The sequence below is a fragment of the Chaetodon trifascialis genome, chromosome 3, assembly GCF_039877785.1.
Source record: "Chaetodon trifascialis isolate fChaTrf1 chromosome 3, fChaTrf1.hap1, whole genome shotgun sequence".
In the NCBI taxonomy this organism is placed as follows: domain Eukaryota; kingdom Metazoa; phylum Chordata; class Actinopteri; order Chaetodontiformes; family Chaetodontidae; genus Chaetodon; species Chaetodon trifascialis.
Window position 1 is genome coordinate 18081761 of NC_092058.1, and position 14361 is coordinate 18096121.

General features: G+C 39.8%; 1 protein-coding gene across 1 annotated transcript; it reads right to left on the reverse strand.

Moving 5' to 3' along the window:
• Positions 1 to 368: 368 nt before the first annotated feature.
• ankrd52b (ankyrin repeat domain 52b) lies at positions 369 to 13645 on the reverse strand. The gene is made up of 28 exons (XM_070959226.1): positions 13473 to 13645; positions 12595 to 12678; positions 12156 to 12234; positions 11894 to 11964; positions 11599 to 11799; positions 11146 to 11233; positions 10613 to 10755; positions 9808 to 10020; positions 9570 to 9648; positions 9302 to 9416; positions 8833 to 8915; positions 8603 to 8705; positions 7898 to 7966; positions 7668 to 7808; positions 7474 to 7530; positions 7129 to 7240; positions 6961 to 7032; positions 6673 to 6874; positions 6074 to 6161; positions 5529 to 5646; positions 5178 to 5397; positions 4832 to 4919; positions 4635 to 4718; positions 3568 to 3713; positions 3200 to 3282; positions 2808 to 2890; positions 2408 to 2499; positions 369 to 2301 (listed from the first exon to the last, which is right to left on the reverse strand). Exons 1-28 carry the CDS (start codon positions 13497 to 13499, stop codon positions 2111 to 2113), a joined length of 3132 nt encoding a protein of 1043 aa, XP_070815327.1. The 5' UTR covers positions 13500 to 13645; the 3' UTR covers positions 369 to 2110.
• Between the last annotated feature and the right edge of the window lie 716 nt (positions 13646 to 14361).

The following is a 14361-nucleotide window of genomic DNA, read 5'->3' on the forward strand; positions in this document are numbered from 1 at the left end:
TCAAGAACTACACCTCAAATCATCACTGAACACAGAACACAAGAAACTGTGAAATTCACTTCTACCTTTGGATTGATGCAGTAAATCTGGCAAACACAGTGTGCACAGACACCCTATGAAAATAAAATAAAATAAAATAAAATAAAATAAAATAAAATAAAATAAAATATCTATCATACCAGAGAAGAGTTCATTTCTGCTTCAGTGTGACACCACATAGGCTTTTGAACTTGTTGGAGGGGCATTTGGGGCTCTCTGGTGCAACATAATGGCAAAAATGAAGCATGAAAGTGGGGTGCACGAAGGCAGACAGTGAAGGCACCAAGGACTGCTGTCATGGAAAGAAAAAACTGCAAAAACACTCAAATGGTAATGATGTATTTATTTTCTCTCATATGAATGCCATTCACAACAAAAGCACACAGAGTATTCAAGTTAGGAGTTACACCCTGAAATCTTAATAAGATGTACTGAAGAAACACTGTTTGTTCACATGTAACAGAGCAATTCCTCAAGACAAACATTATTAAAAACATTTCACTGCAACTTGTGTTGAGAAATGTCAAACCACTTTCTCCCACTAATTTCATGAAACAAGGACAAACTGAAGTGGTTTCTGCTGTTATTTAAAAGTTCCATTTGTAAAATGCACTTTCAAATTCAACACTTGCATGAACCCAAGACGGATAACCAAACTTTCACGTAAGAGTGCAAATCATTAGGAAAGGTCCAAAAAATCAATTAGTACAAGGGGAAATATCAAAGTCTGTGTGTGGATAGAACTTTCAAATTCTTAAGATAAACATTTCACGCACGTCTCCATTTATAAAAACCTGATAGTTAAAGAGAGAGAGGTGGTGACACTGTCGTACCAGTGCAGGTGTATTGTGCTAATTTATTTGAAAAACAATGTAGTGCTGAAACAATCAACGGATTAATCGATCAACTGAAAACTGACTGAGCGCTTGACAGTTAGCGAACGTTTAACAATAAATCATCAAGCAAAAAATGCTGCCTAAACGTGAGAGATCTGGTGTAAATGAAATATCTTTGGGTTTTAGACTGCTGATCAGAAAAAAACAACTTCAAGACAGGCTCTCGAAACTTGCAATGAGCACTTAACCATTAAAAAAAAGGTGTAATGAAAAGTCACATTCCCTCAGGACTTTCATGCTCAAAGCCTGAAAGATCCCTTTTTCCTGTGCGTTTAAACTGTTTACATCAACACAGTTTATTTGATTCTCTGACCTTTCATTTGTTTGTTTGTTTGTTTGATTCTCTGGCTTATTTAACTGAAACATGATGTCATACTTGTAACATCCAGCTCAAAATGTGCTTCTTATTGCACCCACAGCAGAGTACACACTGACCTGAGGTTAACTCAATCATTTTGGATTTTCAAGGTAATACAAGTAAAAAGTTTACTTCATTTTAAGAACTATATATACACTAGACTCTGTAAACTACATAATTGCTACTTTACACAAGCTTGTGACTTTACTAAACTGAAATGTAACTCAGATAAATCATGTTAATATTAGAATAAGGTTATTTATATCAATGTAGTGTCTGCAACCATCTACAGGATAAGAAAATAGAGTCTTATTAATTGCATAAAAGGTTTACAGCACCTGTTAGATATTCTAAAACAAGTATATTAAGAAGCAATGTCTAAAAGCATGCGCACACACACACAGACACAGACAGACACACACACAAAAATTAAACACACAATCACACACGTACTCTTGCACACATATCTGCAGACGACGAACGCGGAGATTTCGGGCTTCGGTGGTTAACGAGATAAGAAATGAAGCCAACAGTGGACGGGGTTCAAGTGGAGAGGCTTAATTTTCAATGGTTAGTACGTCATTAAAATAACATTAATGTGCTAAACTCAACTTGTGTGACAAAGAAGATAACCTAAGAGCTCTGCTAATATTAGGGATATGTAAGACTCAATTTTAGAGGAGCAATCAATGCGACTGGTGCATGTGCACATAGTGTACATGCAGCTGCATATGACACACATGAGAAACTTTGGGCTTCACTAGGATGAAATTTCACTCCGTCAAACACCCGTGCAGGCCAGTAGAGCCTAGAGACCTTAGGCATGACACAGGTTTCCACTGGACCCACAGCTCGCAGCAATGCCACAGTTCTTCAGGATGGGGGTGAAGTGGGAGGCAGTAGCTGCACTGGCCTCTCTGGGAGGGAAAGGCTTCATGGTGGAGAGGATCAGGGCCAGACAGTCAGCCACGTTCTTGTTTGGGGCACAGGCCAGAGCCGGCGTGTGGCCTGCAGAGGGTTAACAGGGAAAGAATTATCATACGGTGTCCGTCAGTCACATTTTTTGGACAGGAAACACAAACCGTTTTGTTATTGTTTCATTATTCCTGCGCACCTTCCTCGTCCACAGCCATGACTGCTGCTCCTCTGCTCAGTAACACCTGCACTACAGTCGCCAGGCCTTTCCTTGCTGCAATGTGAAGGGGCCTGCATGAGATAGATTATATTAGTCCCATTACAGAGCACTTAGTGAGGAGTGCAACCACATTAAAGATTCACATGCAGTGTTACTGGAGCCAGTGGCAGACAAGCCAATAACTGAAACATGGAACACTTTCTTCTTAAACTTCAAGCCAAATGGCAAAATGTTGACGTCTGGGTGTCTTGTTAAGGCACAAAACATACAACTGATATTCCACCATTATCATCGTCAAGTAAAGAACTCTTCACCAGCATTATCACAATGCAATTCCTTTTCCACACTACATTTGAGCATTTGTTTGAAGAAAACTCACATTTGGAGAGCGCTGTTTGTTGCATTAATGAGGGAGGAGTCGCTGATCTCTCCGAGGATCAGCAGGGCACACATCTCATGGCCCTGCAGCATAAAACACATTAAGTGATTGTGTGCATGAGCAATATTGTACAAATTGCCTAAAAATAGAGTAAGCTGTCAATGTGATAAGTTGTGTCTGAAAATGTAATCAAACCTTTCATGATTTTTAATTAATTTAGTGAATCTCACGTGATTACATTCTTACTGTTGAGCCATTGCAAAATACATTTGATTACATTTTCTCTCATATTCTGGCAGGTTATCACCTTATCTGACAGTTGTTACATTACTGATGCTACGTGCATGCAAAAGTTATCGTGCCACTGCATGCATACAGTATGTGTTTGTGACCTTGCTGCAGGCTAAGTGAAGGGCAGTGTTACTATTGACATCCACCAGGGTCAGGTCTGGCTTCGCTTTGTGCAGCAAGAACTCTGAAATGTAGAAAATAAGACACCTTTCACAACAAACACAGGCTTTTATATTTTAAACATTTAGCTGGTGTTTTCCTGTGCAGCAGCTGACAATCAGTGCAACAGGGAAACAGATGTATACGGTGTATTAAAGGTATCCATGAGTGAGGACTGTGAGGGTCAAAACAAAACATGAAGTTGTGTCCTCCTCTTGAGCTGAAAATAGTCTTGGTGTGTGTTAAGGTAGATAAAGGTATGGCACATACACTTAAAAAAACACTGACCAGAGGAATTTCAATCACATACCAACAGCCATCGTCTGTCCACAGTCAGCAGCAACCATCAGAGCGGAGCATCCACACTGGTCCACAGCATTGACTTCTGCTCCCTGGGCCAGAACCAGCTGGAGCCCAACAACATTTCCTGAATGAGCAGCCGCATGCAACGGAGTCCTGCACCCGCGCAAAGAGATCCATGAAAATACAGGATGGTTGGGCACATTCACTGCTTCCAAACATGAAAATGATGTTCGATTTGCATCTTTCTGCAAGCTGATAGGATATGCATTCAAATTAATGCAATGTGTCATTGTTTTTGGAGGTTTATAATACCTGCAAGAAACCTACAAAATATTCTAGACCAGAGATTTCAAAGAATTTGAGATTTTAATAGAATATATTTTTACTGAATACAATGTACATTTCATATGTCCTGTCCTCTCTATCCTGGGATGCCCTCTGGAACAGGTGGAGGAGGTGGGGGAATGACAGACAATGACTCCCACCCCCTCCAACACACACTGACTGCACTGAGGAGCTCCATCAGTGACAGGATGCTACATTCAAAGTGTGTGAAGGAGCGGTATCGCAGGTCATTCCTTCCTGCAGCCGTCAGACTGTACAACAGAAACTGCTCCAAGTAATCAGTACAATAATATGTTTACAATCTGTGCAATAACCTGTGCAATAATGCAATAATGTGCAATAATCAGTGCATAACAATCTGTAAATACTATCTACAATTTCTTAGGACGACGTTTTTTCTTTTATCCCACTCTTGTATATATACTTGTTTTGAATTTGCATTGCACTTGTTCTAATACTTTATACACTTTATTGATGCTGCTGTATATTGGAATTTCCCCTCGTGGGACTAATAAAGGAATATTGAATTGAATTGAATTGAATTGAATTGAATTGAATATAATACTATAAAGTTCTGCTGACTAATATTCAAGCAAAACCCACCAATTTTGTAGGATATCCTGGACCAAATTAATGGCAATAATCATGTTGAGCTGCCACAAGAGTGATTTAATTGTTTATGTACAACCACTGATTGTAGTCGTGTACCTGACATGAAAGTAAACCCACCTTCCTTTGGCATCACTAACGTTAACACTCTGAGGGCCAACACTCTTCACTAAAAGTCCAGCAGCAACATCGTGTCCATTAACTCTGCGAGGACAGAACAGAGTTGTTTGATTTTGAAAAACCACATTAAATTAATTGCTATAAATATCTAATAAACATATGTATTATGAGCCTTTTACGTTTCTTATCATACTCACAGAGCACAGTGCAATGGGGTAAAGCGATTTCCTTCTTGGTTGCTAAAAAGCTTGTTTTCAAGTAAAATACGTAAACATCCTTCTCGCCCTACAGACACAGAAAATAAACAAACAAACGGTTAATATTCAAATTTCTCTCTCATATATGTATGTTCAAAGGCCAAAATGATGCTGTAGATAAAAGTGATGACAGCCTGCTGTTGCTTCTCTAAAAATGTCCATTCATAGATGTTTTTGTCTTCTTTTATCTGTATGTCCTTGTTTGCTCTGTTCGGCATTGAGCCAATCTCCTTTTGTTAAAATAACTTCAGTACATTTAACATGACTTCTTTCCCCAATGTCTAACCGTGGTAGGCAGCCCAGTGGGTGGGTGTGTAGCCTATGTAGTCCAACATGGAGTCCAGAGGGTCAGCTTTCATAGCAGCTTTTAGCAAAGATCGGAGTATCTCCGTGTGGCCAAGAGATGCTGTGAGGTGCAGCGGGGTCCTTCCCTGAGAGTCTCGACACAGAGCAGAGGCCCCATGTTCCAGCAGAGCAGACACACAGTCCTCACTACCCAACATGGCCTGCAGGGGGAGCACACAAGATATGATGTAAGAGGAAAATAACACGTGTGGAACAAGGACAAATCCCTTGTTTATATAATTAAGAGCATTTAGGAAAGTGACAGGACATGTTCACACACATGCATACTTACAGCTCTGTGTAACGCAGTGAAGCCCTTTTTGTCCGCAGCGTCAGCTTTTGCTCCTTTTTCCAACAGGATGTGAACACAGTCAGTATGACATCCCAGAGCTGCAAGCATGAGAGCTGTCCTGCACACGATAAAATAAAGACAAGAACTGACTGCTGTGAAGGTAATTCTCTGATCATGTCAGATTGTTCAATAGGTTAAGTTTCCTGACTGCATTATAAGTTTGCAGATTTCAGGAAAAAATTGTCTTTTTGTGAAATAAATTACTTCAAACAATCATTGTTTTATGAAAGTCATGAAAGACAGTATCAATTTCACAATTAACTCATCTCTGATTTGTTCTATCCACACACACACATATCTAATAAACATATGTATTATATATACATACATACATACATATACATATGTTATATCATAACAAGACACATAATGTTAATACCTTTCAAATCAAAAGTATTGTGTGTATTGACAAAGCTGTAAATGTCAGGCGTTTACCTGATGAATAAATAATAACAAATCAGAGCATATAAAATTAAGGGACTTACTGTCCTTGTGTATCTGGACTGTCGATGATGTCAGCACTTTGTTCCCTGTTGACCAATAAAAGCAAACAGTCCATCTGGCCTTCAGCAGCTGCATGGAAGAAAGGAGAGGAGAAAGGAATACATCACTTAAAAAATACATTAAAATAATGATGTTATCACTAGCAAAACACTATCTGAGTGGATATGTTGGCTAACTTGATAAATTACTTCACCATCGAACGTGATCCATGATCCTAACTTTTGTATTAGGACAAACAGCGTTCATTTTAGCCAGCAATACATAGTGATAAATGAAGAGTGCAAAGCAAAGGTGTATAACTGACAATTGCTAGTGATGCAAGGCGAGGGTGGCCAACTAGCCTAAATGGCCATCTGCACTCAGCAGCGGTGTCGTTAATAACAAGGGTTTTCTGAAAGTTACACATAGTACCTCTAATAAAATCAAAACCAAAAACGCATTCCCATAAAACCCAATGGTTTATTCTCATAACAGTGTACATAAAAAAAAAAAAATCAACTCTAAAACCAAATACTGTCGCCTACATTTGTAGCCTGATCTCACATGGATTCCTTAAATGTCCCAGGATCAAAACACACACCTGCAGCATGGAGAGCGGTCCACTTGCGCTTGTGGTCCTTCAGTGTGTAGGAGGCTTCATGTTTCAGCAGCACCTCCACACATGGAGCAAAACCTCTCTGAGCAGCCAGGTGGAGGGCAGTTCTGCCTTCAATGTCCCGCACGTCCAGACTCACCAATGTCTCAGACAGCAAACGCAGCGCCTGACAGTGACCATAATACGCCTGTGGTGGCAGAATGCATTAAACTTGAGCCCTTCATTAAAAAGTCACATCTTTTGCAGTGTATTCATTGTAATCATTCTACTCACAGCTAAGTGCAAAGGACTGACTGGAATATTACTTTCAACCTCTTCTAGACAGTTGAATGAAATCTCCAGGAGCTGCAAGAGTGAGAGAGAAAAAACACAAAACGTCGCCCGGGTCCAGTCTGCATGTGACTAAAAACCAAAGCCTCTAAATCAAGAGATACCACTGACCAGTTCAAGGTGCTGTTTGTTCCCATAAGCTGCTGCATAGTGGACGGCACTGTAACCCTTAGTATTCTTCAGAGTTGGGTCTGCACCATTGTCAAGCAAGTAGTCTAAACACCTGAACACAAAGAGCAGAACATGAGGAATCCTCTATGGGTTTTACTCATCTAACAACAAGAAGACATCAAGAGAGTTTATAGTTTTATAAACATTCACTTCTAAATGTCTTTGGGAAACAAATTCAATAGATGTTGTTTATTGGCTGAAATACAAGATGACTGTGGATTCATCACAGCGCATCCAATGAATAAAGATATATATGTGAGATATGATAATAAACATGTGACTCACAGAGAGGCGTCTTGTTCCTTGTCCTCACTGTAGTCAGGCTTAGGGTTTGTCTCCCCCCTGTGGAAAGAGGGTTAGGGGGTTACTTTTAAAACTGGCTTGAATAAAGTCAGGATACTCAACCAAGACTTGTGCACAGGATGTTGTCCCTCTTGACCCTTAGTAAAACATCACAATGTCAGTAAATGCTCCCTCACCCACAAAAGGTGTGTGAAGCAGCAGCATAGTGCAGAGGGCTGCAGCCTATCAGATCCAGCTCATTGACCTCAGCGCCGGCTCTCACCAGGGAGATTGTGCATTGGCTGTTCCTGTTAGCTGCAGCATAGTGCAAAGGAGACCTGCAAGGTATAACAGGGGGCGGCTGTGATATCAGGTTAACACCAAAGCACAGCTAAATTCTCAGCTCCAGCCATGAAGCACTGCTTACCTCCCCAAATTATCTTTTACATCCAGTTCAGCAGCACTATTCAACAGCAAGTTCAGACACTCAATGTTTCTGTCACAAGAAAAAAAAAGAAGTAGGAGGTAAATTTAAATTCACAGTCAAATGTGTCAGATCTACCCGACAGTCTATGAACCGGTTTGACACCCCCTCTATGATTCAGGCCCCTCTTTTTTAAATTACACGGACAGAGAAACCCCTCCACTTCCTTTTTTCAGTCACTAGCATTACAATAAATGACACCCATTAAAGTGGGACTAATGGCAATTGAAATATAGAATATTTTCAACATTTTGAAATGAGAAAAATCAACACTGTGTCAATTCTGGCTGGTATCTTCACACGGTTTATATCAATTGGCTAAAATGATCCATAAATTCAGAAAACATACAGTGACACAGCTTTAAGGACCATGAACACAAGATATAAGCAACACAATGGATTTTATGATGACCAAAATCCAACAAAAACTACAGAGAATATCATTTTCACAACAAGCAGAATAACTTCCAAAAATACTGCCAACATTTAGACACGGAAAAACTGTCAGAAACTGTCTAGATCCAGATTGTAAACATAGCACTCCAAACAGTCCAACATTTCGAACCACAATCTGTTTAAAAAAAGGCAGATTTTTATAAATAATTGTTAGTAAATGTATATATACGGTGTGTATGTGTGTTAGCTCACCCTCCACAGGCAGCTGCATGCAGGCAGGTCCTCCCATTGTCATCTGGGGTGTTTACATCAGACTCAACTGATGCTGTTTGAGACGGCATGATATAAAACTGGCCTGAAGGATACACAACCGACAGCACTTTGGTGGGTGGAAACAATCTGAGTTGTGTCGGTAATTAAAATATAAGAAGGGAGAGGATGATTTGAGGAGCACAGCTTAATGACTACAGCAGCAGTCTCACCATTAGACAATAACTTTCGACAACAGTCTGGAAATCCATAGAGAGCCGCCAAATGTAGAGGAAGCATCCCATTAATCCCCTGTCTTTAGAGAGCATCACAAAGATCATTTATTTTAGTATGTGCGAAAGTATGAACTCTAAGTTTGCAGCTTAACGTGTTGTCTGTCGATGTGCACATTAGTCAGGAAGTAGAATATTACAGGATCGTGTGTAACAGCTGAGCCTGTATGTATGTGTGTTATTACAGTGGGTTACAGAGTGGGTGACAATACATTTTATTTTGTTTCTGTGCATCATAGCTGACATTGTTTAGAGGTTAGAGAGGACACAACATATCTCAGTACAGCTGGATCACACTAATGAGCTCATCCTTGTAGTGTGAGTGCAAACTTTTAGCAGCGTAACTAAACATAACTGCAATAAAACAAACAAAAACAAAACAATATCAAACACGTTTGGACAGACTTACCTGGTCTTGTCAGCACCATTTGTCAGCAGAGTGCTGATCAGCAGCTCCTGACCATATCTGGCAGCAACATGGAGAGGAGTGTTTCCATACATGTCAACACAGTCAATCTCTCCACCTGTGCACAGAGGAAGGAGACATGAAGTGCTTCAGCTGAGGACGCACTGGTATTTTAAGTCAGATTATGCTGTGTGGTTGCTATTTCATCTGTTTTAGAATCAATCGTGTGCTACATGAGGATAGTGTCAGTATTTCTTGTCATTTATGTTACCGTTTTGGATCAGAACCTGGGAGCCTGTGAAGCGTCCGTGCATAGCAGCCATGTGCAAAGGGGTCTTTCCTTCTTTATTCTGTTGAACAGAGAAAATGAAAACAGCGTGTTTTGTTAAAAGAATGGCATAAATCTCCATAATCTGAACATTTAACCTCTGACAAACTACTACAATCTAGTAATACATAATCATTTATTTTAACTTTGTAACTCCACTTCTTAAAAACAAGCTCTTTACCTGCAGGTTGACATCAGCACCATTGTTAATTAGCAGCTCGAGACACAGCACCCCGCTGGAGGAGGTTGCAGCCAGATGCAGCGGTGTGCTGCCGTGGTGGTTGGGCTTATTGATGTTGGCACCACAGTTCACCAGCTCAGAGGCCACAGAGTCCTGACCCATGTGACAGGCCATGTGGAGCGCTGTGTTCCCAAAAACATTGGGTTCATCAGTCTGAGAGGAGACGGAGGAGAGTGTCAAATGTTTGGTGACTTGAAAGCATGAGAGCGTCGTTTGGCTGTCCGAGAAATGCTGAAGCTGATATCAATTTTAAGAGAAAAGTGACGTGCTGATGATACCTGGAGGCATCTTAAAAGAAAAAGATTTGGGTGAAATTTTGTCTTAATTAGCATATAAATCCTTGAGTTATGGTCAAAAATATGCTTTGTGTGGTCACAGTGACCTTCGACCACCAAAATCAGTTCATCCTTGACTGTAAGTTTGTACCAAATTCGAAGAAACTATTTCAAGGCATTATTGAGACGTCTGGCTGTGGCATAAAAAAGCTTGATTTGATTTGAGAGACATGTACATAATATATTTTTAAACTAGTGTTAGCTTCACCTGTGAATGTAGAGATGCATTATGTGACCAGATGAGCCGGGTGTGATTAGAAAAAAATCAGATTACACATCACTGATGAAACAGCAGCATAATAAGTGACGTAGACCAGGATCAGCATGAAATCAAGCCTGGAGCTCTGCGGGACACCATGATATTGATGTACAAAATGCATGACAGCCATAATCATTACGAGCCACTTTACCTCCACTGCCAGTCGCAACAGATATTTAACCATGTCTAACTGTCCACTGGCAGCTGCAGCATGGAGTGGAGTGTAACCTCGTTTGTCCTTGCACATCACATCAGCACCGTGAGACACCAGCAGCTTCACTACCTCCACGTGTCCTGAAAGAAGAGCTTAAGATTTACACCGAGCACATCACAGCACACCAGTCTCTCCTGCTGGCCTCGACATGGCAATCTAATAAATATTCATCAGATTTAGAAATAACCTTTTGCTATTTCTGCAAAAATAATTTCAGGACATCATGTGACTAATTACCTGACAATATGCCAGAAAGGTCTCAAATGATATGTTTTATAGTAAAACTTTACTGACCAGCTGCAGTTATTAGAGTCAGTTCTCAGGTATGTGTTGGATGTAGGTGAATGTGTAATTTGCTTGTTTATTATTGTATATTTGCATGCTTTATACTAACATCTGTTCTTGCCTACATTCATGAAAGAGAAAGTCTTTATTCTGGGTAAAAAGTGACAATATATGACAGCACTTACCAAGATATGCAGCCCAGTGGATCGCCTGCCTTTCCTTCTTATCTTTGGCACTCACATTGGCAGCTTTGCTCAGAAACAAGTTCACCATCTGCAGAAACATAAAAGCTGGGTCAACCGCTGTCAGTCTACGGCAATAGTCGAGTGGACAGCATCATGCTTGGGTATTTATTCTAAGACAGCTCTGGTTAAATTTCAGTTATACAGAGGAGAAAATATTGTGTGAAACTAGATTCATATGTTATGAGACAAATTCCCTTTTCCACAATGATGCAGAAACTGCCAGAAACCAACATGCCCCTCAGTCATCATTCACTTTCCTAAAGTAAAATCTAGTTCATTTTCTTTATCCTCATCTTCCTTACTGAAATGATAGACATCAAACATACAGTTACTTTAGCAAAGAAAAAGATCAGAAAGAAGACTTTGGTTCATACTATCGACTTCACAGTTTACCTCTCCGTGGCCGCTGTGCGCTGCATGATGCAGTGGTGTCCTTCCTGACCTGTCAGCGACATCCAGGCTGCACACATGTGGTATGAGAGCTAAAGCGCAGCCTGTAGCCCACTTTGCAGCCGCCATGTGTAAAGGTGTATGCCAGAACTTGTCCCGTGTGTTGACCTCTGCTCTGTGCTTTTGCAGCAGCTCCACAGCTCTCTGAGGAAAAACACCAAATTCAAAGAAGACAAAAGTCAGACAACACAAGATGGCAGTCAAACGCCGAGAAAAGTACGTCTCTCCAACTGCTTACTTCATTTTGTGAGGCAGCTGCTCGATGTAAAGGAGTCAGCAAACCCTGGTCCTTAGCATTGACATTAGCACCTGGAACAGAAGCAAAAGCAAAGTTAGACTTCATTTTTTGATAGCTTTTGGTGAATTTCAGTTCTTCTGTACTTGTATTAAAGGCTGATTCATAGAAAAAAAATACACAAACATACAAACATGGTTAGTTGACAATAAGCTTAATGTTTACTCACATACTGTGTGTCAAGTGAGCAAAAAAGTTTTTCTACCTGATGCAATAAGCAGGTCCATTATGTGGACATCACCCAAATAAGCAGCTGCATGAAGCGGTGTGCTTTGTTCTTGGTCCTGGGCAGAAAGAACAAAAAAAAATATCATACATTACAGCCCATTTTATCACATCATCCTTGTGTCATATACATTTTGTTATATTCTGACTCCAAATGTTTGCACAGTTAATGTGCAATTTCAGCTTTTTTGAACTTGCTCTACACATTTGGATGAAGCATTTTATTAAGGGGACATTTTGCTTGGAAACCTGGCAGTAATGAAGTACATCTGCTGGCAGCCTAGAAAGCCATGGCACGCAGCCTACAGCAGATATACAAAGCCAACCATTTGTACAAGCTCAGGGGAATGCATGCAAATTTGCTAAAATAAATGACAAAAACACAGCATGATAGTAGAGTTAATGTGGGATAATATTACCAGTGAATTGACATCTTCATTATCGTTCAACAAAAATGTCACTTCTTCAGCGTTTCGGCTGAATATAGCCTGGACCAATGGAGACTGAAAGAGAGATGTGACATTTCAAATCACATTAAAATGAAGTGCATTTCATCACATTGTCCCTAACATCTTTGCAGAGAGCAACAACGCTGACAGAAGCAGGGACTCAATACAACTTGAGCTGAGCAGCTTTCAGCAGCAAACTTGTTGAACTCTACTGGGATCATAAATACATTCATGACTTTGCTGAGGAACCAAAAACACTCTAACATGTCTGAGTAACACAATATCTTCCCTGCGTATTTCCAGGAATACTGTAAACGACTGAATTGACTTGAGGGGAATATTTTAATTGGAAATTATGCAAAGTGCTTCTCAAGAGTTAAGGGAATCAAAATTCAAAGCGTTTCATTTTATTGGCTGACCGAAACAGGAGAGCTAACGCTGTATTTGTTTGCAAACGAACACGTTTTGTGAAGGTTAAGGATTTGTCTTGGAATCTTAAGATATATCTCAAGATTTCCTATGCACAGATAACGTTGAGCAAACTTAGCAGTAGAAGAATATGGATCCATTTAAGGAATAATGTTAAAGCTGTGTGGCAGGGTTTGGACTTAATGTACCAGGGAGCCCAGTGATAGGGTCCAGGTGCACTACAAAACTGAAACATCGAACATCAAACTGCAACTTGGTCTAGTTTCACATGGCAATTAATATGTGACATTAACTAGCCTTGTAGCAAACTTTGCTCGTCATGTCGCTAACATGACTAGCCAGCTGTTTGGAGTGTTGGTGAGAAGTACTCTTAGTTCTCTAACGTTAAGTTAGACAACAGTAAAAGCTTGATTTACTACCTGGTCCTTGATATTTCTTAACTCCATATCCCAATCACTCTGGAAGCTCCTTCATTGAGACTGAGTGCAGAGTTGACTAACCTACATGTCACTCTGTAGCAGCTTGTTAGCCTAGCTTTAGCTCAGTTAGCTGGGGGAAAAATGATGTGTACTTAAACCACAGTAGCCGTACTATCGCGATAAGAAACGTGTTTTGGAGTCATCAACATAAATTGAACAGATCAGATTTTGTTTGCGTTAATGTCCTTTTCGGAATATTCATATTGGTGTTTCATTTAAGTAATATCGAGTAAATAAATCTAGATGTTACGATCAAGATGTTAAGTGTGAACATGGCAAAATTTCATCTTCAGAAAGATTGAATTTAAATAATTCTTCTATTAATTCAGAAACAATGAGTCCAGGTGCGACTGTGAAATATGTGGTCATGGCAAAAATAAGTAGTATGCTTAGAGTCAGTGGAGAAAATTATATTGACTGTATTTGTGTACAAATTTGAGATACTTTTACCAATGTGTACTTTATGTTTCTACTCCACTACAATTCATAGGGAAATGTATTTCTACTCCCGTGCATTTATTTGACGGTTTTAACAACTATTTAATTTCCAAATTAAGATTTCACAGACAAGACATATGATGATCAAATAAAATATAGTGCATTTCTATAGATTATATTACACAATACTTTAAATAGTCAGAATTTGCTCCATCTCAATCACAGACGTGAACTGTTCCAGATTAATGCATCGGTAATCATAATCCAGTGACATACTATAAGATTATACTCATAGTAATTTTGATTATGACTTGAAGTTCAATTTGCTGATAGTTCAAAGACAGTCAGCAGCGCCTGACATGCTAAACCCAGGGACAGAGCTAGTCCGTCT